This window comes from Apodemus sylvaticus, chromosome 19 (assembly GCF_947179515.1).
Source record: "Apodemus sylvaticus chromosome 19, mApoSyl1.1, whole genome shotgun sequence".
Taxonomy (NCBI): Eukaryota; Metazoa; Chordata; class Mammalia; order Rodentia; family Muridae; genus Apodemus; species Apodemus sylvaticus.
Genome location: NC_067490.1, coordinates 8,047,218 through 8,073,247, shown reverse-complemented (window position 1 = coordinate 8,073,247; position 26,030 = coordinate 8,047,218). Strand labels below are relative to the sequence as shown.

General features: G+C 50.2%; 1 protein-coding gene across 1 annotated transcript in view; it reads right to left on the bottom strand.

The window, feature by feature from the left end:
* Umodl1 (uromodulin like 1) overlaps positions 1-26,030 on the bottom strand; it is a 59,260-nt gene that overhangs the window by 13,058 nt on the left and 20,172 nt on the right. The window contains 11 exon segments of the mRNA XM_052163773.1: positions 51-196; positions 1,816-2,131; positions 3,242-3,380; positions 5,848-6,061; positions 8,167-8,279; positions 9,942-10,199; positions 11,428-11,994; positions 13,565-13,702; positions 14,234-14,453; positions 16,500-16,612; positions 18,235-18,489. Coding sequence (XP_052019733.1) covers positions 51-196; positions 1,816-2,131; positions 3,242-3,380; positions 5,848-6,061; positions 8,167-8,279; positions 9,942-10,199; positions 11,428-11,994; positions 13,565-13,702; positions 14,234-14,453; positions 16,500-16,612; positions 18,235-18,489 — 2,479 coding nt within the window.

The following is a 26,030-nucleotide window of genomic DNA, read 5'->3' as shown; positions in this document are numbered from 1 at the left end:
GGTGCTAGAGGGATCCCAAGCTGTGTGGAGGACAGGCATTCCCGACTCACCCCCAGTGTGGGGTGTAGCCTGAGGAGGTCAGAAGGTCATTCTGGAAGGCACAGTGGATGGGACTGAGGATCTGCAAGTGGTGGATGACACCCTCTGGGGACAGGTCGTTCCTCAGCGTGGTCTTCACCACTGTGGTGGTCACGTTCTAAGCACAAACAGACAGGATGTCGGTGATCTCCTGGGTCTGAGGTTGCCCCGGGCCCCAACTGCAGCCACATTCCAGGGACTGTAGGGTTATCCCCTGATACATGTCCCCGATGTTACCTGCTAGAGATTTTCATATTAGGCATTATCTCTACCTCTATCTAGCTTCTATCCTACACACCAAAAGGAGACCAGCCTACTGATCATGTATATGGCTCCATATGTCAGCCTGTGTCTGACCATGTCATGCTGAATCTAATCAGTGGTATTCCCCAAACCCAGCTGAACTGAACTGTCAAATTAGATATTTGCCTCTGAGAACAGAGGCGACCCTGAGCCTCCATCTGCTGGCTCCTCTATCTGGTCCCTGCGAAGAGATGCTGACTCCCTGGGAACAGCCTGGCATGCAGAGATGCAGAGGACACTTGAGTGAGTGCTACAGCGACTGGCCTTAAGGTTGGCATCCTAGTGAATGTTCCTTAGACACATGAGGGGCTGCTGGGCTCCTCACAGTGGCTGCTCATTTGTGGGCAACTAGGAGGCTTTAGGAAGTGGGGCCTTGGGTGGGGGTGGGGCTCAACGGAGCACTTGGATCTTAGCATATGCTGGTGGGAGCACTTGGATCTTAGTATACGCTGGTGTATTCTCTCTCTCTCCTCCCTCTCCCTCCCTTACTCCCTTCTTCCCTCCTTCGTTCCATTTTCCTCTCTACCCAATCTCACTTGCCCTATCTCCCTCTTTTCTCCCTGTCTCCCTCCTCCCCACCCCTTTCTCCCTCCCCTCTCTCCCTTCCTCTCTTTCTTCTTCCTCTTTCCCTCCCCCTTTTCTTTCTTCTCTCTCCCTTCTTTCCCTTTTCTTCCCTACTCTATCTCTCTTCCCCATCCCTCTTTCTCTTCATCTCCTGCCTCCCCCCTCCCTTTCCTCCCTCCCCCTCCCCTCCTGTTTTTCTTCCTCTTCCTCCCCTTCTCTCTTCTTTCCCTCTCTGCCCCTCCCCCTTTCTGCCTCCCCCACTTCTGGCCCCCACCAGGGGAGCAGCTTTGTTCCATCCTGATCTTCTGCCCTGAGCAACAGAGTCAAGCAACTGAGGACTGAAACCTCTGAGTGTGAGCTAAAACAAACCTTTCCCTCCCTGAAGTGGATTTGCCTCGGGTGTTTTGTCACAGTGACAGAAACCGGACTAGAGACACACATGCATAGACATATGCACACACTCACACACATACATGTTCCCACCTTTCCCACATGCATAGACATGTGCACGCACTCATGCACGCACATGCTCCCACCTTTCCCACATGCATAGACATGTGCACGCACTCATGCACGCACATGCTCCCACCTTTCCTACCTTACCTTTCCATCCTACTTGGGAAGAGAAAACTCTTTAAACCCCAACCCTGGCCAATCCCAGGCCCTTTGTACCATAAGAATTCTGCAGTGTGGGTCTTGCACCTACCTCAGGATTCCTGTGAGCCAACTGTGAAGACGTGAGCCTGTCTGACTTCCTCTTCCGGGGTCTCTGGCTTAGAAGTCAGAGGCCCAGGAGTGAAGAGCCCTCCTGGTCTCCCTCCCCACACTGAGGTCCCTCCCAGTGGGTGGCTCACAGTCACGTGTACTCACGCTCTGTATGAGGGTGCCACACTCGCCCCAGCCAGCCACCAGGAACACATGTGTGCTGTTGCTTCTGCTCACGTTGCAGGAAGGCTCTCCCAGGTACAGGGAGGCCACGGGTATGGCCTCCTGCTGCAGAAAGCCCTTCTGGATGGCGATGATCACCGTCTCGATCTCACAGGACACACTAACGGCATCCGTCAGGTTCAGCCGCAGGGGCAGGTCCTGGGGTACGGAGCTGGCATCTGGCACAGGGGTACCCCTAGTTCCTGTTGGGATAGAGGTCCACTCTGAGGCTGGGGTATGGGCTGTGTTGCCAGAAGAGCTGCCTGCAGGTTCCAAGGAGACAAGGGCTCAGGAGGAGGCTGTTTAGGGCTTGCAGGAACAGAGGAGACATCTAACTCTAAGGTAGCCATACCCAGGAGCTGCCGGCTGCAGCTGCAGTGCCCCCACACTGCACAGACCAGGCTACTTGGCATTCTTTGGCCCTCAAGTGCCATCCATGGATGTGCTAGGCATGAATGAGCAAGTAACCTGCCCCAGAGTCTCCGCGACCTGTCTCTAAGTAGAGTCCTAAAGTGTCCCCTTGGGAGCCTGCTCTGGCTTCCTGCTTGCCCCCTGCTTGTCACACCTTCGTAACATCCGGGGAGCCCTGGAAAGGTCTCCCATGTAGACGTCACCCACATTGACTGCATGCTTGTACCCACTGGCATGTCCCTGATGGCCAGCTCCAACAGGACCTCACCTTCTCTGTCCTCTACTTCCCCCAGGCAAAGCAGGTCCCCTGTCCCAGACACTGTTTACTTACATATGTGGTTTTCTCCCTCCCCTGGACACATATGAAAGACGAGGGAGGGCCAGGCTTACACAGATATTACACAAATGCATGTGTTCTCTCTCTCTCTCTCTCTCTCTCTCTCTCTCAAACATACACACACACACACACATACCCATATATACACATGCACACATACACACTACACACATACACACACAAGCAGTACATGCACACACATGCATGCACACATGTACATATTACATGCCCACATACAATATACCACACCAAATACATACACAAAACATACCTTACATGTATATGCATATATACCCTACATACATGGACATGCAAACCCACACACATATGCACATACACACAGTACAGGCATACACACAATACATCACACCAAATACATACATAACACATACTCTACATGTATATGAATATACACCCTACATGTATGGACATGCAAATACACATATGCATACACATGTACACACATACACATGCTTGCACATGTGCACATACATATACCGAAAACTTGTCTAGGTCATTAAAAAATAGGCTGACTTCCGTTGGACAAAGCTACTTTTTTTCCACAGGAACGAGCATCCTTAGGAGAGATGATGAGACTGTTCTAGAAAAGGCTTATAAGACTTACCATCACAGGATCTTCCAGAATATTCCACCTGTGAGTCAGGTCCTCCCCCATCACAGCTACATGTAAAAGACCCGAAGGTGTTCCTGCACGTCCCAGGGGCACAGTCATCCTCCCTCATGTCACACTCATCGTAATCTGAAAAGCATTGAGAGAAGAGCAGAAGCCTCAATGGACCAGCGAGTGGCCCTGGGGTGGGCAGAGCCATCAGCTGCATGCGGTCCTGTTGGGACAGCACATCTCAGGAAGCAAGGTGGAAACAGACAACAGGCCACGTGGATATGGCAGGCTCAGGGCGGTCCATGAGACTCTTCAGTGCGGGTGGAGGTTGCTGTGGGAGTGGGGAGCCAGGGCTAATCTAGAACACAGCTATGAGACAGGGAAGGGGGTCCCACAGAGCTGAACCCACACCAGCTCACTGTTGCAGCCATTGCACAAAACTGGAGGTCTGAGCAGCGAAGCCCTGAGCCCTGGGGACCCTCCTTCACCCCCTCCCTGTGCCTTCCATCTTTCTGTCCATTCAGATCCCCTGCAGAACGGGGATCTGAAACAAAACTTAGTGCACAGACTGCAGGGTCACAGGGTCATGTTTCCTTCTGGTCTTTACTGAGCAGACTCCAGGACCATGGCTGTGGCTCAGTGGTAGCACACTTATCTAGCAGACACACACATGTCCACATACACACTCTCACACATGTGCATACACACATGTGCCCGCTCAGCACATACACACATATATGTGCACTTACATGTGATACCCCACTGTAACCGAGCATATGACCTAGCACCTTCTACCTCAACAAACCCATTTATAGATGACAACAGCCTATGGTGTGGAAGGAATTCAGCATACCTATTAGCCCAGACTATTGGTCATTTCCAATTGTCTTGGAAGATGCTCTGAAGATGGCTATCCTCTTGTAGTAACTATGGTCTGAACTGAGGTCCCTTCTCTCAGGACAAAGTCTCAGAATGCACTGCCAAACCAATGAGGAAGATGCTGTGGACCGCTGCATCACTGGGGTTTTCAAAGAAGGTGAGGAATCCTACCCCATCAGTCCATCCCGCAAACTCCACAGCACCAGCTCACCATGCTGTGTTAGGAACCACGCTACTCTCAGAGGATCTAAGAGCTGGCTTGTTTTAACTCAGTTTTGTTTATACTATTTCTTCCTTTTGCAATCTGGACAGAGGGAACCATGTCCTCAGTGATCATGTGACTTGCCAGTGACTTGTACTGCTTTAGGGTTCTGTCTGTTAGTGTCCTGTGCACACTGGGCTGTCCGGCTCGGTATTTGTCATCTCTGTGTGGTCTCACTCTGTGTGCTCAGGCTGTTAACTCTTTACTACTTTGTTGGGGGAAGTTTTCTTCTATCATTTCTACAATAGTGACTTTATTCTGATTGACAGGAGGATTGATATTTTTAGGTGATTCGAGTATTTCAGTCCTTTCCTCTGAAAGCCTGAGTTTACTGAGGGAATTCTTCTCATTCTTCAAATTAAAAACACATTTGATTTAAAGTCTTCATCAAAGAAGGAGGAGGAGGAGAGAGAAAGAAGAGGAAGAGAAGGAAAGAGAGGAGGAAGAGGAGGAAGAAGAAGATTAAGACAAGATGAGGAGGAAGAGAAACAGGAAGAGGAGGAGAAAGAGAAAGAAGAGGAAGGAGAGGAGGAAGAATAGGAAGGAGATTAAGAAGACAAATAAGATGAAGAGGAGGAGGAAGAGAAGCAAGAAGAGGAGGAAGAGGATGAAGAGGAGGAAGAAGAGGAGGAGAAACAGGAAGAATAGGAGGAGGAAGAGGAAGAAGAGAAGGAGGAAGAGGAAGGAGAGGAGAAAGAAGAGGAAGGAGATGAAGAGAAAGGAGATAAGAAGACAAATCAGATGAAGAGGAGGAAGAGAAGTGAGAAGAAGAGGAAGAAGAGGAGGAAGAAAAACAAGAGGAGGAGGAGAAGAGGAGGAAGAAGAAGAAGAGGAAGAGGAAGAAGCAGCAGCAGCAACAGCAGCAGCAGCAGCAGCAGAAGAAGAAGAAGAAGAAGAAGAAGAAGAAGAAGAAGAAGAAGAAGAAGAAGAAGAAGAAGAAGAAGAAGAAGACGACAACTATCTAGGGCCAGGCATGGTGGCGCACACTTCTACCCCAGCACTTTGGAGGCAGAGGCAGGTAGATCTCTGTGAATTCGAGGGCAGCCTGGTCTACAGAGTGAGTTCCAGGCCAACCAAGGATTTATAGTGAGACCCTGACTCAATAAAATATGTGAGCCAACTGTAGTTTTTCTTTACATCTGAGGAGGGAAGATTCTAAACTGCCCATCTCTCCCTGCTTTCTTCCCCGGTACTTTTGCTAGGATTGAAGCTCTTCCTGGACAGTCTGACTTCCCAGATCAGCCTACTTGTTCTCAGTCCATCAAAGCCCCAGGTGACAAGGAAGGGACATCCCTGAGACTTTTAGAAGTATCATGGCAACAGTAAGAAAGACAAGAAAGCCGCACCATGCTTCAGACAGCTCCTGGGAATCCCCCTGAGAAAGCTCAGAGCACATCTTCCTAACCAAGAGCCACTGCTGACTTTGACTGGGGCAGATCAGCGTCGAGCCCAGCCCCGGCATACCTTGTATAAAGGTTTCGCCTCTAACCACCTCCAGCATCGACGTGTTCTGTAGGGCAGTGAGGAAGCCGGCAGACACCTCCCTGACATCCAGGTCTGCTGTCATTAGCAAATTAAACTCCACCACGATGCTGCCATTTGTGATGCCGATGACGTCCACGCGGATCTTGCCCGCATCCATTTGCTCCCGCAGCGTGGATGGCAGAGAGTCCCGCACCTTGGAGAAACAGACTGTGTGAGAAGGGCTGCCTGCTGGGGTCAGAGGCCATGTGTCCTAATACTCCTGGTATGCTGCCTGGCAGACAGGACAGGCTTGTGGCAAGAAGGTCCAAATCTCAAATCAGTTCCTGGCCCTTGCAGCCCAGCCCAAACGCCTTCGGGTACTGATGATGCCCAGAGGAGCCATCTCTCCCTACAAGCAGCCAACAGCTGCAGACAGCTGCCTTTGAGGTGAACAGGGGGCAACACCAGCAGAACTGTGTCCAAAAGGGCCTGTGACACAGAGGCTCACAATGGTCTGCTCTTAGCTCAGAGGTAGGGAGAGGGGGAGGCTGAGCGGTCCTGAGGAAGAAGACTGTTTCTCTAGAATATTTCTTTGCCTCTAATGCTTCAGGACATATCCCCGCCCCAACCCCCACCCCTCTTCTTCCTCTCTACCTGTTTCCAGGACATTTCTGAATGAGTTTCTCCAGCAGCCAATCCTACCAGGACACACACACCGCACACAGTTCCTGCCTCTGGAAGGCTTGCTTTTGTCTTCTGTGTTTTAGAGCACAGCCCCATGACACAGGCTGCATCATTCTTATCCAGCCCAACATAGTCAAAGACACATGGTCTTATAGTAAGCCCTAAAAGTCCATGCAATTCAAATTACCCTGGAAAGAGTGCCTTCAGGGACTGTCAGAGAAACCCATGAGGGGCAGTGCCCCATGACAGGAGTTCCTGGCCTTCCTTTGCCTCCTCTGGGACACCCAAGGCAGGGAACCCCGTTATCCTCCATCAAAGGCTTGGTATCACCAACCCCAGCCCTGCTGCCTTTGGGTGGTTCAGTCAGACAGCCACCGTGCTTATCTCAAGGACTCCTGTTCCTCAACTTCCTCCCCTGATTTCCTTACACAGATCTGCCAAAGCACTGGGTCACCACTGAAATGTCACCATTTCAAAGCGATCTCCAGGCAAAGCTCTAGACCCTGCTAGGAAATGGAGAGCCATTAGCCTACCACCTCCAGAGCTGGGCTTGGTATCTTGTATGTGTCTAGGGTACAGAATTGTTTTCTGCCCTGAGACACTAGACAGGTAAAGCAACTGTGTTCAAAAATGGGCCAAGGGAGGAAATGGTTTTGAAAGGAAAGGTTAATCTAGAAACTTCGGATGGAGCTGGAACAGCCGCAGTTGGGCCATCAAAGTTGGAAGGGGTTCAACATCTGTTGTTTATATTATATACAACCATCATTTTCTAAAGACAGGTGATGCATGTTATCCGCCACCTCTGAGGACTCTTGGATCCAGGTAGTTGGAGAGCTGAGAAATCCAGGATGAGGAAAGCAGAGCCTTGGAGCCTCTGGAGCCAGACTGGAGCAGCTCCTGAGGCTCATGGTCCACATCAGAAGCCAGAGAGTAGCACCCTTGGTTTCTGGACATACGGGCGTGTTTATCAGAATCAACACTAGGTGGCACTGTCCAGCCCTCCCGTTAAAACTCAAATTCCGTGGCTAGGTTGACATGTCCACCAGATAAATAAGATCACTATATTACAAGTGCTTTATCTATACTTGTAAAAGTTATGCAATCTAGGACTGGGGGAAGGGGAAGAGGGGAAAGAAACTTGGAGTGGTTACAGGGTCTCCACTGAGGGTTAATTAAACATTCTGAAATTAGATGGTGGTGGTAGCTGCAGATGTTTTCAAACAATATAAACCACTGGATTTTCATGCTTAAGACTGTCACGCCACCTGAAATGGAGCTTAACTTTTAAATATTCATTTATGCCTGTGTGTGTTTGTGTGTGCCCATGCCCACATGCATTCAGTGCATACATATTACAGGGCATGGAACCTAGGGTCCAGTGAGTTCTAGGTCAACATTGTAACACCCTTTAGCTTTCTGCTTTATGAATTTCGAAGCCGGTCTCACTAAGTGATCCAGGCTAGCTTCCTCAGACAAACAGTTCAGGACGCTCAGACCTGCTGCAGTCTGGCCCAGCTTCCCCCAGAAACAGGTAATCCACAAGACCCACGGGTCTTATCCCTGGTTGGAAGTGTCTAGAATGCCCCTGCCTCCTTCCTTCATTCCTGGGAAGTAGGACTGACCATGCTGACTCACCGTTCTGAGGAAGAACTGTACGAACTCTCGATGCTCCGGGCTGCTGGCATTGCGGAAGGATTCTGAATACTGCATGCTCGTGATTTGGACTTTGCCAGCCAGTTTCTGAGCCACTGTGGGATGAAGCTTGCACTAGGTCAGATGGTCATGTCAGGCCCTGCCGGCTACGGGAGCATCAAAGCTGTCCTGGTTCCAAAGAAGGACTAGAAGCTGCTTGCTACCTACAGCCATGGCCCCACCAGGCCCCAGAGGATGTGGACCAGCCTGCAGCTGGCCAGTGTCCTCTGAGGCTTCACTGCAGGCCTGGCAGCTGGCTAGCAAACCACGACAGTTTGAGAGGAAACGGGTACCAAGAGACAGTCAGGGCCTGTACTGGCTGGTTTTGTGTGTACTTGACACAGGCTGGAGTTATCACAGAGAAATGAGCTTCAGTTGGGGAAGTGCTTCCATGAGGTCCAGCTGAGGGGCATTTTCTCAATTAGTGATCAAGGGGGTGCCTTTGTGGGTGGTGCTATCCTGGGCTGATAGTCCTGGGTTCTATAAGAAAGCAAGCTGAGCAAGCCAGGGGAAGCAAGCCAGTAAGAAACATCCCTCCACGGCTTCTGCATCAGCTCCTGCTTCCTGACCTGCTTGAGTTCCAGTCCTGACTTCCTTTAGTGATGAACAGCAGCATGGAAGTGTAAGCTGAATAAACCCTTTCCTCCACAACTTGCTTCTTAGTCATGATGCTTGTGCAGGAATAGAAACCCTGACTAAGACAGGGCCACAGTGTAAACCAGATGTACCTCAATACCAAGCCTCTGCTCTGAGCCCATGCCTCACTGGGGGACCTTGTTCCATCAGCTCCTTTCCCACCTCTCTGTGGTCTAAGGGTGGCCCCACTTTGACCTGGCGCATTTATTCTCTCTGAACCTTTGCCTCTGGGGATTCCAGGAACCCATGGAACACGAGCATAGTCTATCATGTTCCCAGGCACATCCCAGCTTCTGACATGTCAGTCTTTTCACATTCTGCCCCTTCCCTGAATGTCTGGGGCATGCCTGATCTATCTAAGGGGCTTGGGACATCGAATGGGCATGACAACCTTCTCCCCCCACCCCACCCCACCCACCGGTGACTTGGAGCATGCCTCCCACTACCATCCTACTACCCTTCCTGATGAGCCTCAAACCCCATGTTCCTGGGAGGGGGTACTGTTATCATTGTACCCAGGGGCCAGGACCATGGCCAGAGGCACAGGCAACCTAATAGAAGAGCACTAGCAGCAGCAACAGTGGGAGCAGACATGGGACTCATCTTAAGAGCATACACACCCATGTGCCGCCCCTTCCTTCTAGAGAGAAGGAGACCTTCAGAGGTCTCCTAGCTTGGCTCAGACTCAAGGGCTTTTCCTGCCTGACCATGCAAACACCACCAAACTCCCTCTCCTCCAGATGGCCATGAGCTGTTTTTACCGCACCCTAATAGGTCATCTTAGGTGCCACTTAAAGAATGTACCCCCCTCCCCCAACCTCTAGACACAGCATCCAGTGTGTGGGAAATTCCCTGAGATGTGAAGGCAGCCTACGGCAATCACACACATAAGAAAGTCACGTGCTGGGAAAACAGATGTCAAGAAGTAATGAAGAGGAGAAGCGGGTGTTATCTGGCCACCACCTCCTCCCAAGCGAGCCAGGCGCTTCTGTGCTGAGAAAGATATGGACACCCAGTACCCCACAGGCAGGCCCTTCTCCGTTCAAGCTTTCATGCTTGTCTGTCTGTCCAGACATCCTTACCTGTCCGCACTTTCAGCTGTGTTCTGGCTCCTTCTTTCTCACACACCTTAGCCACAATCTCCACCAGGTACAAGGTTCCGGGTTCCAGTCCTGACCATGTCATGTTATTGTTCCGGGTCTCCATAGTCGAGGCGGGGCCCCGAGGGGAGACCAACGTGAGGTAGAAGGCAGGGGAGAGGCGGATGTCTGCTGGCCACTCGAGGGAGAAGCCGGTACTGCTTACGTTAGAGACTGTGACCTTTCCGATGGGCCTAGGAACTAGGAGTGGGACAGAGACCGCTGGCATGAGCATCAATTCCCCTGCATTGAGGGGCAGGAAAGGAGCTTCTAAAGGTCCAAGTCCAATACTTTACAATGATGGGGGGGGGTGTCTGCCAGCCAGTGATGTAGTCAGTCCGTCATGACCCCATCACAGAGACAGTGCACAGGACCTTGTGGGATCCTTAGCTTGGCTTCTTAGCAGAAGTCCTGTGTTGTGACAACAGGAATTGGGTCCTGGGATATTTTGTCCAAGGGGATGATTCATACCCAGCCCTGGGGTCCTAGGCTGCCCCCAAACCACTCCTCCTCTGTAGATTCTGGCCCCTCTACAAGGTGGTCTAGCCCAACCCTTTGCAGATATCCCAGGGGCAGCCATGGGCATTGAGGGCTTAAGAATCCATCTGACAGGGAAGTCTCCGACTCCTGTGGGATGATCCTGGCTCACAGGCTCCCGGGGCCCATGCTGTGCCTCAGAGGAAACAAGGGAGGAGTTCACCCCTGACAGCAGCTCAGTTTAGGCAAAACCTACAGTGGAACCAGCATGGTAAGCTGACCAAGAGGACAGGGGGTGTGGTCAACCAGGCCTCATGTGCCTCAGCTCACATGCTATTTAGAAGGGTCATTCATTCCTGTGTGTCCCCAAGTCTTGGTGACAAGCTAAATAAACCCTTTGTGTATGGCCTGTACCAGCTGGGGGTCGCAGTACAGCTGTGATGTATAGACAGCTGATGTACATATGGGTGGGTATGGAAGACTGGGCGGCTCAGGGCTGCATAGCCACTGGAGGTTCAGTGTGGCTGGGATGAGGAAGAGGGAGAGGGTCTGATGGGTCAGCAGAAAAGCTGGAGTTTGGGAAACTGGCATGGTATAATGCTGGTGACGGATGAGGGAGCAGTGCTGCTTGGAATTATGGGATTGCTTTGGTACTAGATGGGATACATGCTCTCTAAAGTCCCCTCTCCCTTCTGCCCATCTTCTCCCTCAACTGTTGAAAGCCAAAGGCTCATAGGAAATAAAAAGGACAGAGCGAGCCAGGGATGAAAAGGGAGCCTTTCTTCTCTCTGACTAGACCAGACACTTGCTGCCGAGGAGGACCACAGTGTCCTATGTCTGAGGCCACATCTGTTCGAGATGAGAAAGCACAACCCACATTTCTGGCAAGTCTAACACCAGGGCTCACACAGGCTGAGGTTCCAGCTGAGGTCCCTGTCCCCAGATGACTCACCACAGACAGGGGGCTCTTGAGCCACAGCCGTTGGGGCCGATGGCGGGCCTGGGAAAGAGGGAGATGAAGGGTCTTCATTCTGCAGTCTTGTGGTGTTCAGAGGTGTCTCCCAAGTGGGACTCGGGTGCCACACAACATAGCCCGTGGCTCTAGCAGCCGGGGAGGGTGGACCTTTGGTGATGTATTCCTGTGACTCTCCAGTGGTGTGCAGCAGGGCATCCGTGGTCCCCTGAGGGGATCCATGGGTTCGTCCTGGAGCCCAGGAAACAGAGCTTGTCACCCACTGTTACTTCCCATGGTTTATGCCTGGCTTCGGGGTCACATTGGGCACCTCCATACCTTGTCCTGTGCTATTCCTATCCTGCCTGACTGTGCTACCCCCATCTCTCCCAGATAGGGGCGCTGGGGTCCAGGCTTGGCCTCCTTCTGGGGTGCTCCTCAGGTGCTTGGAACTTGGTGACACGGTAAGGGTCTCTGAGCCAAAGGTTGTTATTCCCGTACTGACAGCTGGGGCTGTGACCTTCGTTGTTACAGACAGTCCACCTTCTGTGGGGGTCACCATGTCACCTGCAAGATACATCCTCTGTCAGATGCCAGAAACAGCCATCAGAGTCTCCCTACAAGCAAGAGCTACTCCTAGAGAAAGACACTGCATTGCAGAAGGATGCCCTCGACCCCTTGTGAGTCTGGAGAGATGTCTTAGCAGCCGAGAACACTGGCTTCTCTTCCCAGTGTCACAAGTTCGGTCCCCAGATTCAATAGCCATCTCACAATGCCCTATAACTCCACCTCTAGGGAATCTGGTGCCCTCTTTTGACCTCTGCAGGACACCCATCTATATAGAGGAGCATGTGGATGCAGAATTAAAAATGAACTAAAAAAAAAAATGCTAGTCACAGTGGTGTGCATTTGTAATCCCAGCTCTGGGGAAGGAGAGGCAGGGGTACACCTGAGGCTCAGTAATCAGCCAGGCTAACCTTACCTGTGAGTTTCAGATCCCAGTGAGAGGGGCCCTGTAGTGGGGACATACACTTAATCTTAGCACAAGGTATATGATTTGGCCTCTACGAGCACATGGACTTACATGTGATTAGTACGTGTGTGTGTGTGTGTGTGTGTGTGTGTGTGTGTGTGCGCACACACACACACATATGCACACATGAGATGGGGGAGATGGAGGAGGAATAGGAGGGGGAGGAGAAAAAGAAGAAGGAAGAGGGGGAGAAGAAGAATGAGGGGGAGGAGGAGGGGGAGGAGGGAGAGGGAGGGGAGGAGGGGGAAGGGGAGGAGGAAGGGGAGGAAGAGGAAGGGGAGAAGGAAGGGGAGAGGAGGAAGGGGAGGAGGAGGAAGGGGAGGAAGAAGGGGAGGAGGAAGGGGAGGAGAAGGGAAAGAGAAGGGAAAGGGAGGGAGACAGAGAGAGAAAGAGAGAGAGACAGACAGACAGAGAGCTCCTCTGCTCCAGCATGCTCCAAAGGCAGACATGACTAATCAGGACAGAGCATCTGATATCTGTAAGGTTAGACTTAATTAATTGGAAACAGAATCAGATATGTGCAAGTAGCTGTCTTCTGCTTCTTAGCTCAGCCCTGTCCCCCACTAAAAGACTTGGAGAGAGGGTAAAGGTCAGGACTAGGACTCAGGAGCCCCTCCCCCTGCCCCCAGAGGGCCCTCTTCTAGCAGCTTAGCTTCTACAGTCTCTCCATCTTGAATTCAACTTCCCCACCCCGCCCTGCCCCTGGGGATATTTGTAACTTCCTTGGGGCTGGGGTACTTTTCTTACATGGATATATATATATATATATATATATATATGTATATATATACATATATATATATGTATATATATACATATATATATATATCATATATATATCTGAGAATATGTATATTCATATATATGAATGTATGTATACACACACATATATATATATACATACATATGTATGTACTCTATATTTTACAGCTGCCTTGGATTTTGCATTTGCTCTTAGGTACATTTATCATCACATTGATTCCTTCTGAATAAAAAACAAGCAAACAAAAGAAAAACAAGAAACACTGCCGTGGCCCTTAGCACTATGCCTGTTGAAGCTGGCGTCCCCACCCCAGGTCTCAGAGCACTGCCAGGCATACACACCCTCGCAGACCCTGCCAGCCCTGGAAGGGTTGACATCCCTGGCTGTGAGACACTGGCACGTGTAGGAGCCTTCCAGGTTGGTGCAGCGTGCGCTCGGGTGACAGTCGTGCTCCGAGCTGTGTGCACACTCGTCCCAGTCTGTGGGGAGAGGAGGGAACATCGGTGAGAAAGGGGAGCAGATGAAATCTCCCTACCCTTCCTACAGAGAACTACTGGGCATGATGGGCCAAGTCTGTTAATCACTCAACGTGAACAATCTCTTTGCACGAGGCAAAGTGAATTAATAATGAAGCTGATTAAGCCGACCTACAGGTGAGCAGCTGACTGACAGACATTGTAGTACTGCGCCCTGACCACCAGACACAGGGATCTCCCTACCCCCACCTCCACTACCCCTCACCTCCCCCCACCCTCTCCCCTACCACATGGACCCCTATTTTCCTTTTGCTCTGTGGGTCGGACCAGTGACTGCAAAAGGCGGTCCAGAGGGAGTAAGCCCACACCAGGTAGATCCTGTGGCTCTGGCTTTTGCTTCTCATAGAGGAGCCCAGGAGATGGTTTACACTTTTATTTTATTTGACTTTCAGGTAAAAGGAAGACTAGCTCAAACGATTGCTGCCTAGGCACCTTGTGAGCTGGAGGTATACCCTGCTGCCCTAAGAGAGGTACCTTGCACGAATGTCCCTTGCTGGTCAACCTGGAACTCGGAGCTCTCAGTTAGACGCTGCAGCATGGGCTTCAGTGTGCCGACACCCACTGGAAAGCCTGGATCTTGCAGGGTGAGTCTAAGCGTCACCACCAGACTCCCTGCCTTCAGAGACACAATCTGCATCCTCAGCTTCCCTTGTCTGTACATGTCCGAAATGGCTTGGGGGAAGGAGTTTTCCACCTAGCCGGGAGACACACAGGGCTGCTCAGATGGCTGCTAGAGATGTCCCCCAAGCCTCCAGCCCCCAGCCATGAGGCCCACACAGCTCTCCCTGGAACAGCCAGGGAGACCTACAGAAGCCACCACAAGCCAGCCTCTGGCTAATCATGGACAGTCCAACCAACTGTCCTTAAAGGGAATGTGTGGTCTGTGGGTGAAATACAGAGCCAATCGGCTTGATTGATGAGCTTACTGACAGGGAAAGCTTACCAAGAAAGTCCCAGTGATTTGTAGCTGTGTCCTCTTTACCGGGGAACCACCAACCTCTTCACCACCATCCCATGAGTAGCATGATTAGCTTAGAGGGACCACCACCACCACCACCACCACCAACTACTACTTCTACTACCAACAAGAAACTAGCTAGCTGAGAAAGCTGCTCCAGGGAACCAGGCAGGGGGATTGTCTCTAATTAAAGGTCAGCCTAAACTGCATGATGAGCTCTAAGCCAGCTTAGGATGCCAAATGAGAACCTGTCTTTAAAAAACTACAAATAAAAAGAGCTGGTGTCCCTAGAGGCAGATATCAGGAGCAGCTCCCCAATAGTCTGGCATCTATCTCTGCACACCCTGCACATAGAAGACCCTAGATCCTTAAACCTCCAGGGAGGTTGGAATGCAGAGCAGCCTGGGGACCTCAGAATGGTGGCTCCCTCCAGAACAAAAGATTAGCCCTTCTACTGTCAGTATAGCAAACATAACCTTGTGGAATGTGATTTAGGGTCTACAAGATCTGGGCTCCCCTCAGGGTCCCCAATGGAGGAGTTAGAGAAAGAACTGAAGGACCTGAAGGGGTTTGCAACCTCATAGGAAGAACAACAATATCAATCATCAAGATACCGCACCCCCCCCCCCCCGAGCTCCTGGGGACTAAGCCATCAACCAAGGAGTACACATGGCTCCAGCTGCATATGTAACAAATGTTTGCCTTGTCAGGCATCAATGGGAGGAGAGGTCCTGGGTCCTATAAAGGCTTGATAGATGCTCCAGTGTAGGGGAATCAAAGGCAGGGAGGTAGGAGTGGGATGGGTGGAGGAACACACTCATAGAAGCAGGGGGAGAGGGGATAGGATAGGGGGTTTCTGGGAGCAGGGAAACTGGGAAAGGGGATAACATTTGAAATGTAAATAAAGAAAATATCCAATAATAAAAACATTGAAAAAACCAAATATCTGGGCTCCCTAAGTCAGGAGTTGTTCATCTGAGGGATACCTCCTCTGCAGACACACAGATCTTCATAGGTATTGCCCTGCATACTTTCTGGGAGGGGCAGGATGGGGAACTGGCCTTATCTGCTTCTCGGGTCACCTGCTGTGCTGTGACAGGCACTCTACCTCTGGCCCAGGAACCTTGTGTTTTCTGACAACATCAGCAACACTATTATCAAGCTAGCCTATGGCCTTCCAAAGGGGTAAAATCCCAAGCCTTGGATAGCTAGAGCTAGCAGCTTTCTCCTCAACCCAGAACCCATGCTAGCTAGTAAATACTGTCTCTGTCCTCCAGGCCTGGTGCCAGTGTCCCCTGCCAACCATAGGGGAGCAACAGATGCTAAGATTGGTGGCAGAGACTTGCTCAGGAAGCTACTCTGAAGCCACATAGGATAAGGGCATCCCAAAGCAGAGGTTAGTACAGTAAGTCCAGCCATTTGATCAAGGTGCTAATTTGATAGAAGATTACTATCCCATGAGGAGCTGTGTTGGCAGGTGTGACCTCCTTAGGCTGTTACAGGACATATGACTTTGCCCAACCACAGGGAGGAGATGATACTTATGTGTGCATGTGTATGTGCACATGTGTATGTACATGTGTATGGGTGGGTATGTATGTGCACATGTGATCATGTATATCACGTGTGTCTACATTTGTACACATGTTAATGTGTATACTCACGTTAATGCGTGTGTGAATGCACCTATGTGTGTGTTTGTCATTCGAATATACATATGCCTATGTGTGTGCCCTTGTTCCGAGTACTTGAGGGCAGGCCAGTGGTCTGCCCTCCTGCTACCTCATTAAACAGCTGTCTAGAAAAGTTCCAGAATTCCTTGCTGCTGCAGTTGAGAATCTGCTCAGTCAGGTTCCGGTTCATGATCCGTATCGTGACTTGGAAAACCCGGGCATCTGAAACAGAAGTGACACAAATAAGTCAAATCCCCTGGAGGGAAAGTCACATGCTGGCGTAAAGGTTTACCTAGGTAGCAGAATGTTTAGCTAGCACGGGCAGAGTCCTGGGCTCAATTGCCAGCACCACTCACTCAAAACGAACCGCAGGCTCTTCTGTCCACATTTCCCTTAAATCCTCTTTTATTGGCAGATCTTTTGAAGAAAATAAATGGAGACATCAATTTCAGACCAAGGTGGTCAAACTGGAGAAATCTATACAAGGAATGGTAATGCTGATGCCTGCTCTATAGTGAAAGAATCAGTCCATGTCCTATGCATGCTGTCAGCGGGGACAGGGGCACTGAGTCACCAGTCTTGTAGGAGCTGGTTGTCAGGTTACACATGTGGGGTCCCAAGGCCCCTCCAGCTGTCCTTTCCTGGGATGGGAAAATGTGCTGAGAACTGGGCCTGGCCAGGCCCTCATGTTCAGCCACTACCCATGTCCCTACACTAGAGACTGCTGGTCCCAGTCTGCCAGGACCTGCTAGGTTTCAGCACAGAAAGTGCCACCACTTTGACCCTTGCCACGAGGTTGCCTCTCCTTGAGATGCTGGGAGCCTATGTCTCTTTTACGAGAGTAAACCCAGTGTGCACAGGCATTGGGGTGAGCTACACTGCAATCTATCATGCTCTCTAACTGTTGACAGCCACAGATTAACTCCAGCCTGACATGGAGAGACCTGGGCTCATGGGCCAAGGGTTCAACCCAACAGATCACATGTTGCATGTCACACAGAAGCCACAGAAATGTTGCCAAGGCTGCAGGGAGCCTCTTGTGCCTGGGAGTCATTCCTTCTAGGGGACACCTGGGACCAGAGCCCCACATGCTGTTTTCCCTGCACCCAATCCTGTGATAAGCTTAAGCCACAGCTGGAAGGGAACACACTCCGTAGTGACAATGAGTGTGACCCCAGCCTGCAGCTACCATCTGTGCTGGGGGAGGGATAGTCCTGAGAACCTAGGGTCTCAAGGTTGCAGAGTCCCCTCCTTTTGCTACACCACAGCCCCAGAACTAAGGGAGCCAGCTCATTGCCTTGCCTAGTCTGTAGGTCGGCAGGCAGAGCCAGGCAGGCAACCTAGACTGGACGCCCACATCAGCTGCCACCCAGTGCCAGAGGTCTGAGCATATGCAAGTGTCCTGGAGGTTTGGAAGAATCTGTCCAAAGCAGAGTGGATGCTATGAGCCACAGGAAATAGGATGTGCTTCCATTTCATCAAGACACCACTGAGCCACCCGGCCCTGATAGCGGGAGGCTATTCAGCCCATCCTGTAGAAGTCTGTGCGATTGAATGTGACACAGCATGATCTGTGGGTTATCTCCCCTACCTGACAACATTCATGTACACCAGACTATTAGAAAGCAGGTCTCCACAGAGCTTGTAGAGCAGCAAGCAAGGAGCCCGTGTCAGCACCGCACAGCACTCTGTCCAGTGTGGGATGATCAGGTGATCAGAGGACACGCAAGTAGTCAACCCTCCCCCTCTGCACTCAGGAAGGATCATGCAACACAGAGTTAGGGTGCCAGCTCTGTGACAGAAAAGCACACTCCAGGAAGCACGGATTTCAGATGGTGCCTTACCTGTCTTGACAACCAGTGTGGCAGAGACATTGGCTTGGCACCCCTCGTAGCTGGTCTTCACTCTGTAAAGTACTCCAGCCTCCAACTCAGACACAGCCAGAGCCCGGCCCCTTGTCCAAGTGCTTTTGATTATTTCTCTGCCTTTGTACACTTGAATGTAGAAAGTGTGGTTCTGAGTGGAATTCAAACTCCAGGATATGTGGAAACTGCTGCTGGTGACATTAAGTGCCACGAAGTCTCGGATTGGAGGGCAATCTGGGGAGAAATATACGGGGCCCTCAGAGAGGCGGCATCTCAGCTTCCGTCCTACCTGCTCACCTGGCAGGGTGACCAATACACAGAAGAACACTCGTTCATCTCACAATAATCAACTGATTTACTTAGTTTAAAAACAAAGGTCGACGGCTGGCAAGATGGCTTAGTGGATGTAGTGGCTATTTCTGGTTATCAACTTGACTATATCTAGAATGAACTCTGACCTGGACCTTGGCTTGGAGATCTTGAGGCACAGTGGCTATGAATCCCAGAAGCTTAAGACAGGGAGATCTCTGAGTTCAAGGCCATCTGGGACAAAGCAAGTCCCAGATCCAGGTGTGGTGGCACACACCTTTAATCTGGGCCACACTTTCTGCTGGAGACCTACATAAGGATATTGGAAGAAGGAAAATTCTCTCTCTCTCTCTCTCTCTCTCTCTCTCTCTCTCTCTCTCTCTCTCTCTCTCTACTTTGCCTGCTTGCCTTGTGGGACTGAGCAACTGCTAGATCCTTGGACTTCCATTCACAGCTGCTGCTGACCAGTGTTGGGAGCTGGACTACAGACTATAAGTCATCAACACATTCCCTTACTATATAGAGACTATGAATAAGTTCTGTGATTCTAGAGAACCCTGTCTAATACAGTTGATTAACCAATTACCTCAAAAGTGAGCATAGACTAGATCCCCAGAACCCATGTAAATGCCAGGTAGTCATGGCAACTGCCTGTAATTCCAGCACTTCTGAGACAGGGACAGGGGACCACTGCCTCTCACCTAGAGCAAGCTGGCTAGTGAATCTAGAGCCAAGCCTCAAAGGATATAGCAGAGAGCAATTTAGGAAGACTCCTAATGCCAAACATGTTGTGTATGTGCACATGTATTCACCAATAAACACAAAGCACATGTGTACACACACCACACAGGTATAGACACTGAACAGAGTAACACGGTAGGGAGAGACTGAGGAAGTCCCCTGATGTTGTTGCTTGGCCTCTGCATGCACCCACACACAGAAGTTAGAACAGTCTACGGGGACCATGAAACCATGACCGAAGAGGTCTATAGTGAAGGCCACTGTGCTGTGCTATGACCAGGAGTGTGTGTAAAATACAGGTTTGACATGCATTGCCAGGCTACAGTCACACCAACTGCATGTCCACAGGATTTTATCCTGCCTGTCTTTAGCCATTGGCTTGGGAGTCAGATGGGGTTTCCTCCACAGCCCTGTTCTCACTTTCCCATCTAAACATGAGGAGCAAGCAAGGTACTGAGAAGTGTCTGTTCTATAACTAAAGCAGAATTCTAGCTCCACTTCTGGTGGACCAACACTCTGGCTCTCCAGTGGTGAGCTGACAGTGGGAACTATGTAAGAAGTGGGTGCCTTCAGGTGAGGCATCAGAGTTTTTGCACCAGAATTTCAGTTCTGCTAAAAAGAATAAGCAATTAGAACTTAACAATATTTTTTCAAAAGCCATAGTAAAGGAAAAAAAACCTTAAATTATATGGTTACCCAACACCCTTTTCATCAGAACTTGGAGGATACAGTCAGGGAGATAGCTCAGTAAAGTGTTTGCCTTGTGTGGGGGTTTGAGTGAGAATGGCCCCCACAGGCTCAGATATTTGAATGCTTGTTCCCCACTTGGTAGAACTGTTTGGGAAGGATTAGGGGGTGTGGCCTTGTTAGAGAAGGTGTGTTCCTGGGGGTGGGCTTTGAGGTTTCAAAAGCTCACGCCATTCCCAATTAGCCTTGTGCTTGCGGATCAAGATGTGAGCTCTCAGCTGCTGCTCCAGCGCCACAGTTGCCTGCCTGCCTGCCTGCTGTCACACTCCCCACTATGATGGTCATGGACTCACCCCTCTGAAACTGTAAGCCCCAAATAAACTCTTCTTCTCTAAGTTGCGCAGGTCATGGTTTCTTATCACAATGACATAAAAGTCACTAAGACACTTGGCAAGAAAAAGGTCTTGAGTTCATCCCCAGAATCCATGTTTGTCATTGTTTTAAAAGACAAAGAGTAGGCATGCTGACCTGTGCTCATCATCCTAGCACACTGAGGGAACCATGTCCCCCATGGCCTGGTAGCCTGGCCTGCTTGTAAGAGCAATGAGTTCAGTGAGAGACACAGTGTCCAGAGAATGACACCAAAGCTACCCTCTGGACTACACACACACACACACACACACACACACACACACACACACACACGCACACGTCCTGCACACACATAAACAAGCACACATTTGCATGCACACATGTAGGAAAACATCTTAAAGGATGTTTGCTTTCTAATGGTAATAAGATGTTGTCCTTCCAAGGTGTGTGATTGTTTCTGTCATCAAAGAAATGAATAGGGGGGGGGTAGGGTGGGATTGGAGAGATGGCTCAGTGGTTAGGAGCACTGACTGCTCTTCCAGAGGTCCTGGTTTCAAATCCCAGTTACCACTTGGTGGCTCACAACCATCTGTAATGGGATCTGATGCTATCTTCCGGTGTGTCCAAAGACAGCTACAGTGCACTCACATGCATTAAAAAAAACCAAACAGATGACAGTCAGCCCATCTCCCTCTTTTCCTCGACTCTCAAGATTCCCAGATGCAGTATCTAGTCCCACTTCTCCAACACAGCCCTCTGTCTCCTCCTCTCAACCAGCATTTAGCTGTCTTTTGTTTTATTAGTTCCCTGTGCAGTAGGGTTCCCCACAAAGAGCTCTCTCAGGTCCAGGTCAAGATGGTGGGGCTTAAATTGCTAGAAACCCAAGGTCCCTGACTCAGCTGGACTGGGCTGGTGACTACCAATCAGATCTGCATGTTTCCTTAGCACACTCCTAGGATGCAGAAGAGAGTGTGCTTTGAAGTCTCTTCTATAGGAGCAGATGTGGTCCTGGATGCTCCCTCGATGACTATCTTGGTTGTGTTTTATCAGCTTGTCCCAAGCTGGAGTCATCTGGGAGGAGGAACCTTAGCTGAGAAATGCCTCCAGCAGATTGTCCCGGGAGCAACACTATGGATGTGTCTTGATTAATGATGGATGTGGGAGAGCCTAGCTCACCATTCTCAGTGCCCCCACCCGGGCTGCCCAGTTCTGGGTATAAGAAAGCAGGCGGAGCAAGCCAGTAAGTCGTGTTCTTCCACAGACTTGGCCTCAAACTCTGCCCCATCTTAACGTCATTATGGACTGTGAGCTATAATTGAAAATAAACTTCCTCCCCAGGTTCCCTCTGGCCATGTTTATCACGGTAACAGAAATCTATGGCAAGGACGTTTTCCTCAGTGGCAGGGAATGTGGAGCCTGTGGACAGCTGTAGCCCTGGCCTGACTATGTTTCTTACCCCCAGTTCCCATCATTGGGACCCTGAAGTGGAAAGTTCTTTCTGGTCACTGCAGGGCCTCAGAAGCAAGTGCCTCACAGAAAGGAGGAAGGGAAGGAGGAGAAGAGGGAGGTGGGGCTACACCCGCTATCTTAGAAACTATGTTGCAAGCCTTGTCTGTGCTGTTTCTATAATCGAGACCTAAGGCCAAGCATTGCAGAGTCCACATCTATGGAAGACTGATACAGCAATATACTAGTCAACAGGAAAGTGGGGGACTGGGAGCTGACCCAGAAGCCAGCAAGCAGCCTCCGTGATCCTGTTTTCCTGCTATCATTCCAGCAGACAGGCTCCCTGTCTGGCCTGCTGCTTCAAAGGGCATTAAGAGCATCTCTGATTGGGTGGGATTTAAATAAAACAAGACTCCATTGTAAGAAGGCAGAGGATACATTAGGTAGAATTCAAGGGGTGATCAGTAGTCAGTGCACAGGGAACCTTACTCTCTCAGGTCCAGAGGTTCTTTGATTGCAAGGGTGGGGGCTGAGAACTCCACATGTTGACTGCTATGAGACCCTCCAGGCATCTGTGGAAATTGATCTAACATCACAGAGGTGTGTGGGGACCTCTGTCCTCCAGGTTAGCAGACACCATCGTCACCAGAACACCTGTGGCCACCTGAGAGAGACCCTGAAGATCTGATGACTCTCCTTCATGGACGAAAGGGACAAGGAAGGGATTCCAGCCATGTCTTTCTCCAGCCCTGTTCCCTCTTGGAAGGGATCTCAGCAGGTGCTAGAGGATAGAAGGTTTATTAGATGGGGGCTACGACTAAGCAGGTATGGGGGCGTCGTCACCATCCACGCTGCTATGAGACGTCGTTGATGTGGCTGTTTGGGAGCCATCCACGTGCCTGTGGGTGAACCCGTGCTAGCCTGGGAGCCCTCTCTTTGGTCCGTTGTTGGAGTTTTATGTCAAGTGGGTAGATATCTGTTTACACAGCAAAGCACCACAGAAAGAAACCCTGATCTTCCAAAATCCAGGTCAAAAGCTCTTGCTCTGTGACTCTCTCCATGCTATGTCTGGGGACGGAACCCCAACATTGGATGGTCCTTTTGGAGATGTCCATCAGAGTCACCAGAGCTGTGGGTCTGGGCTCTTGTTCCTTCCAAGTGGCCCTGAGCTATCTCCTTCTGATCGGGGACACACGGGGACACCAGCCTTCACGAGATCTCTCTGTCAAGCTCTGTTCCTTTTTCTTTTGCATCCGGCAGCTTGACACCCAAGCCTTGTGGAATGCAAAGCATTGAAGATTCAGTCAAACATTCTGGTTATTGAAATCAAACTCAAATGGAATCCACAAAGATTGCCTGAGGGAATCCAACCTCTTACTCCACGCCAGCCCTGCTCACTTTAGCAGTTGGCACCCCTGCCCCACCAGGCCACAAATCAAGCTGGCAGCTACAAAGCTGTCAGGTGCCAGTTGGATCTCTATAGAGGGGAGCATTGCCTTCCTCAAAGCAGGACACATTCCTAGAATAGCAAGAGCAAATCACGCCAGACTTCTTTTGGCTGCTGTCTTGTGCAAGAATCCAGCTGCACCATGGACCATCCGCTGGGTGACTGTTTTCACAAGGAATGCATCTGAAATCTGTGCTGAATTTTCCAGCGACTTGTACAGATGAGCTCATCTAACAGATTGCTCCTTTGTATTAGCTTCTAAATTTAAAATACATGTGGTTCTTATAGCATTATGCAGCAAAAAACTGGCTCAGGCTCTCAAGTCTGGAAACACACACACACACACACACACACACATTCCATTTAGAGGAGCCATCCCTTGTCTTATCCCCCATCTATCCTCAGTCCTTAATCTGGAAGGCTACTAGAGGCTTATTCTGCCTGTGGCATAGCCTAGTTTAACTAGCAGCATAAGTTGTTGCAAAGAGAGAGCCTTGCATCTTATCAGACCATTGACCCCAGGCAAAATGACTGTACTACAGCCCTGCTTCCTATTGCAAGGACAAGGTTCTCAGCCTGGAGTCCAAAGACCAGGAATCTCTGACACATGGTGGCACACAGCAAGCTCCCTAGAATGACCATGTGTGAGTGAGGCATGCAATTCTGCAGAAACCTAAAGGTCCTGGGCTCCTCAGATAGAGGAGCGCTTTGTAGGCAGAATGGAGTTGCTAGTTGTCTGCCTTCATTTGCAATACCATGGGACCCTAGTAATGGAACCTTAAGGTCCTTATATTGCAAAGATGTACAGTGCAACCTCACTATGTGTCTTAGCTAGGGTTTTACCACTGTGAGCAGACACTATGACCAAGGCAACTCTTATAAGGACAACATTTAGTTGGGGCTGGCTTATAGGTTCAGAGGTTCAGTCCATTATCATCAAGGCAGGAGCATGGCAGCATCCAGGCAGGCATGGTGTAGAAGGAGCTGAGAGTTCTACACCTTCATCTGAGGGCAGACAGGAGAAGACTGACTTCCAGGCAGCTAGAATGGGGGGTCTTAAAGCCCACACCCACAGTGACACATCTATTCCAACAGGCCACACCTCCTAATAGTGCCACTCTCTGGGCCAAGCATATACAAACCACCACACTATGTTTGGCATTTTCTCAAGAGATCTATAGCTTCTGAGCCCTGAGGTAACCTTTCTGTTACTAAAGTTGAGTGACATGACCTGTCACCTTCAGGGGAAGAAGGGACTCACAATCAATGTTTTTGCACACACAAAACTCCATGGGTTTCTCCCAGTAAGGAGGGAGATGTGACATGAGGTTTCTATATAGGTCTCTAATCCTTCCCCACAAAGCACCAGGATGCACCATGAAGGAATACATGATGTCTGGAATTGACAGATCTGGGAAGAAAACATCAGGAGAGAAGGTGACCACCAGGGCCACAGGAGGCTAAGAGATAAGACCACATCCTACCTGGAAAGGTGACAGGCTGGCATATCCCAAAACCAGCCTGGATATCCGTAAGAAGAGATGCAAAGTCTCCATTTTGCAAAGGGCAGAGCCAGAGCTGCCTTCACTGTGGCTGTGAGGTCCACTCTGCTGTCTGTGTAGATACACACCTGGGACCTTCCTCTGAAGTGCCCTTGGCCCTACCGAGCACTAATGGGGCCAGGGACAATGAGAGGGGGATCCCCACTTAAAGCTGTGTACCCATCACAGGATCTCATGGACTTTCCAGGGAGAGAGGCACAAAGTCCAGCCCATAGAACGGGATGGGGTCTCGGTCTAGGACTCTAAGTGGTCCCCACCCAGGATGCACTGGAGATAATGCACCCGCCGGGCTGAGGGAGGCCAGAATACCTGTGCTGACAAGGGATGGAAGGGATGGAAGGGATGGAAGCAGAGGCAAAAGGAAAAATGATATCATTTAAACAACTCCAGAGCTCTCAGAGATAAGTGGTGAACACAGCCGAGATACAAGCTCAGACTTTAAAGTTGATAATGAAGAGAACGCCACAGTTCGAAGACTGGAAACTGGATATTAAGAAGTTACCTTGGTTACAAAGGGACAATAACAGGGTATGTTATTTTGGATATCAGAATGAAGGTTTGATGCTTATGGGAGGTAGGAGGAGAGGGAGGCTAGCCAGGCTGGTGCAAGATGGCCCAAGGGTGGGAGTAGGGTTGTTGTAGATGACACACTGGTGTGTGTGTGTGTGTGTGTGTGTGTGTGCATGTGTGTTCAAAGGCCCTATAGCCTCCCTGCCCCCACTTCCATCTCAGTCTTTATGATACTCATACAAAGCCAGAGGTGAACCAGTTCATCCCTTTGGGATTGATATAAATGTCCCTTGAGGTCTCTCTCTCCTTCTGTTACAGGATATTTGATCACATTGTGAACTCTGAGATTGTGAACTGGAAAAGCCTTGCTGTGGTGTGGCTCAACCCTAGCACAGACCTTTTGTCCAAGGACTTCTATTTACTGTAAAGAAGTAGTTGTGTGGCTGAGCCCTAGTGCACACCGTTCACCCAAGAGCTTTCTATAAACAAGAGCTAAACAAAGTCAACTGTAGGGCAAGAGGCGGCACAAGAAACCAGCTGACAGGGAGCGAACACAGGAAAATCCAAGAAAGAGAAAGGAGGGTTTTTAAGCTGAAAGGTATTTAAGACAGTGTGGAGGAGGAGGAGGAGGAGGAGGGGGGGGAGGGGGAGGAGGAGAGGAAGAGGAAGAAGAAGAGGAGGAGGACGAAGAGGAAGAGGAG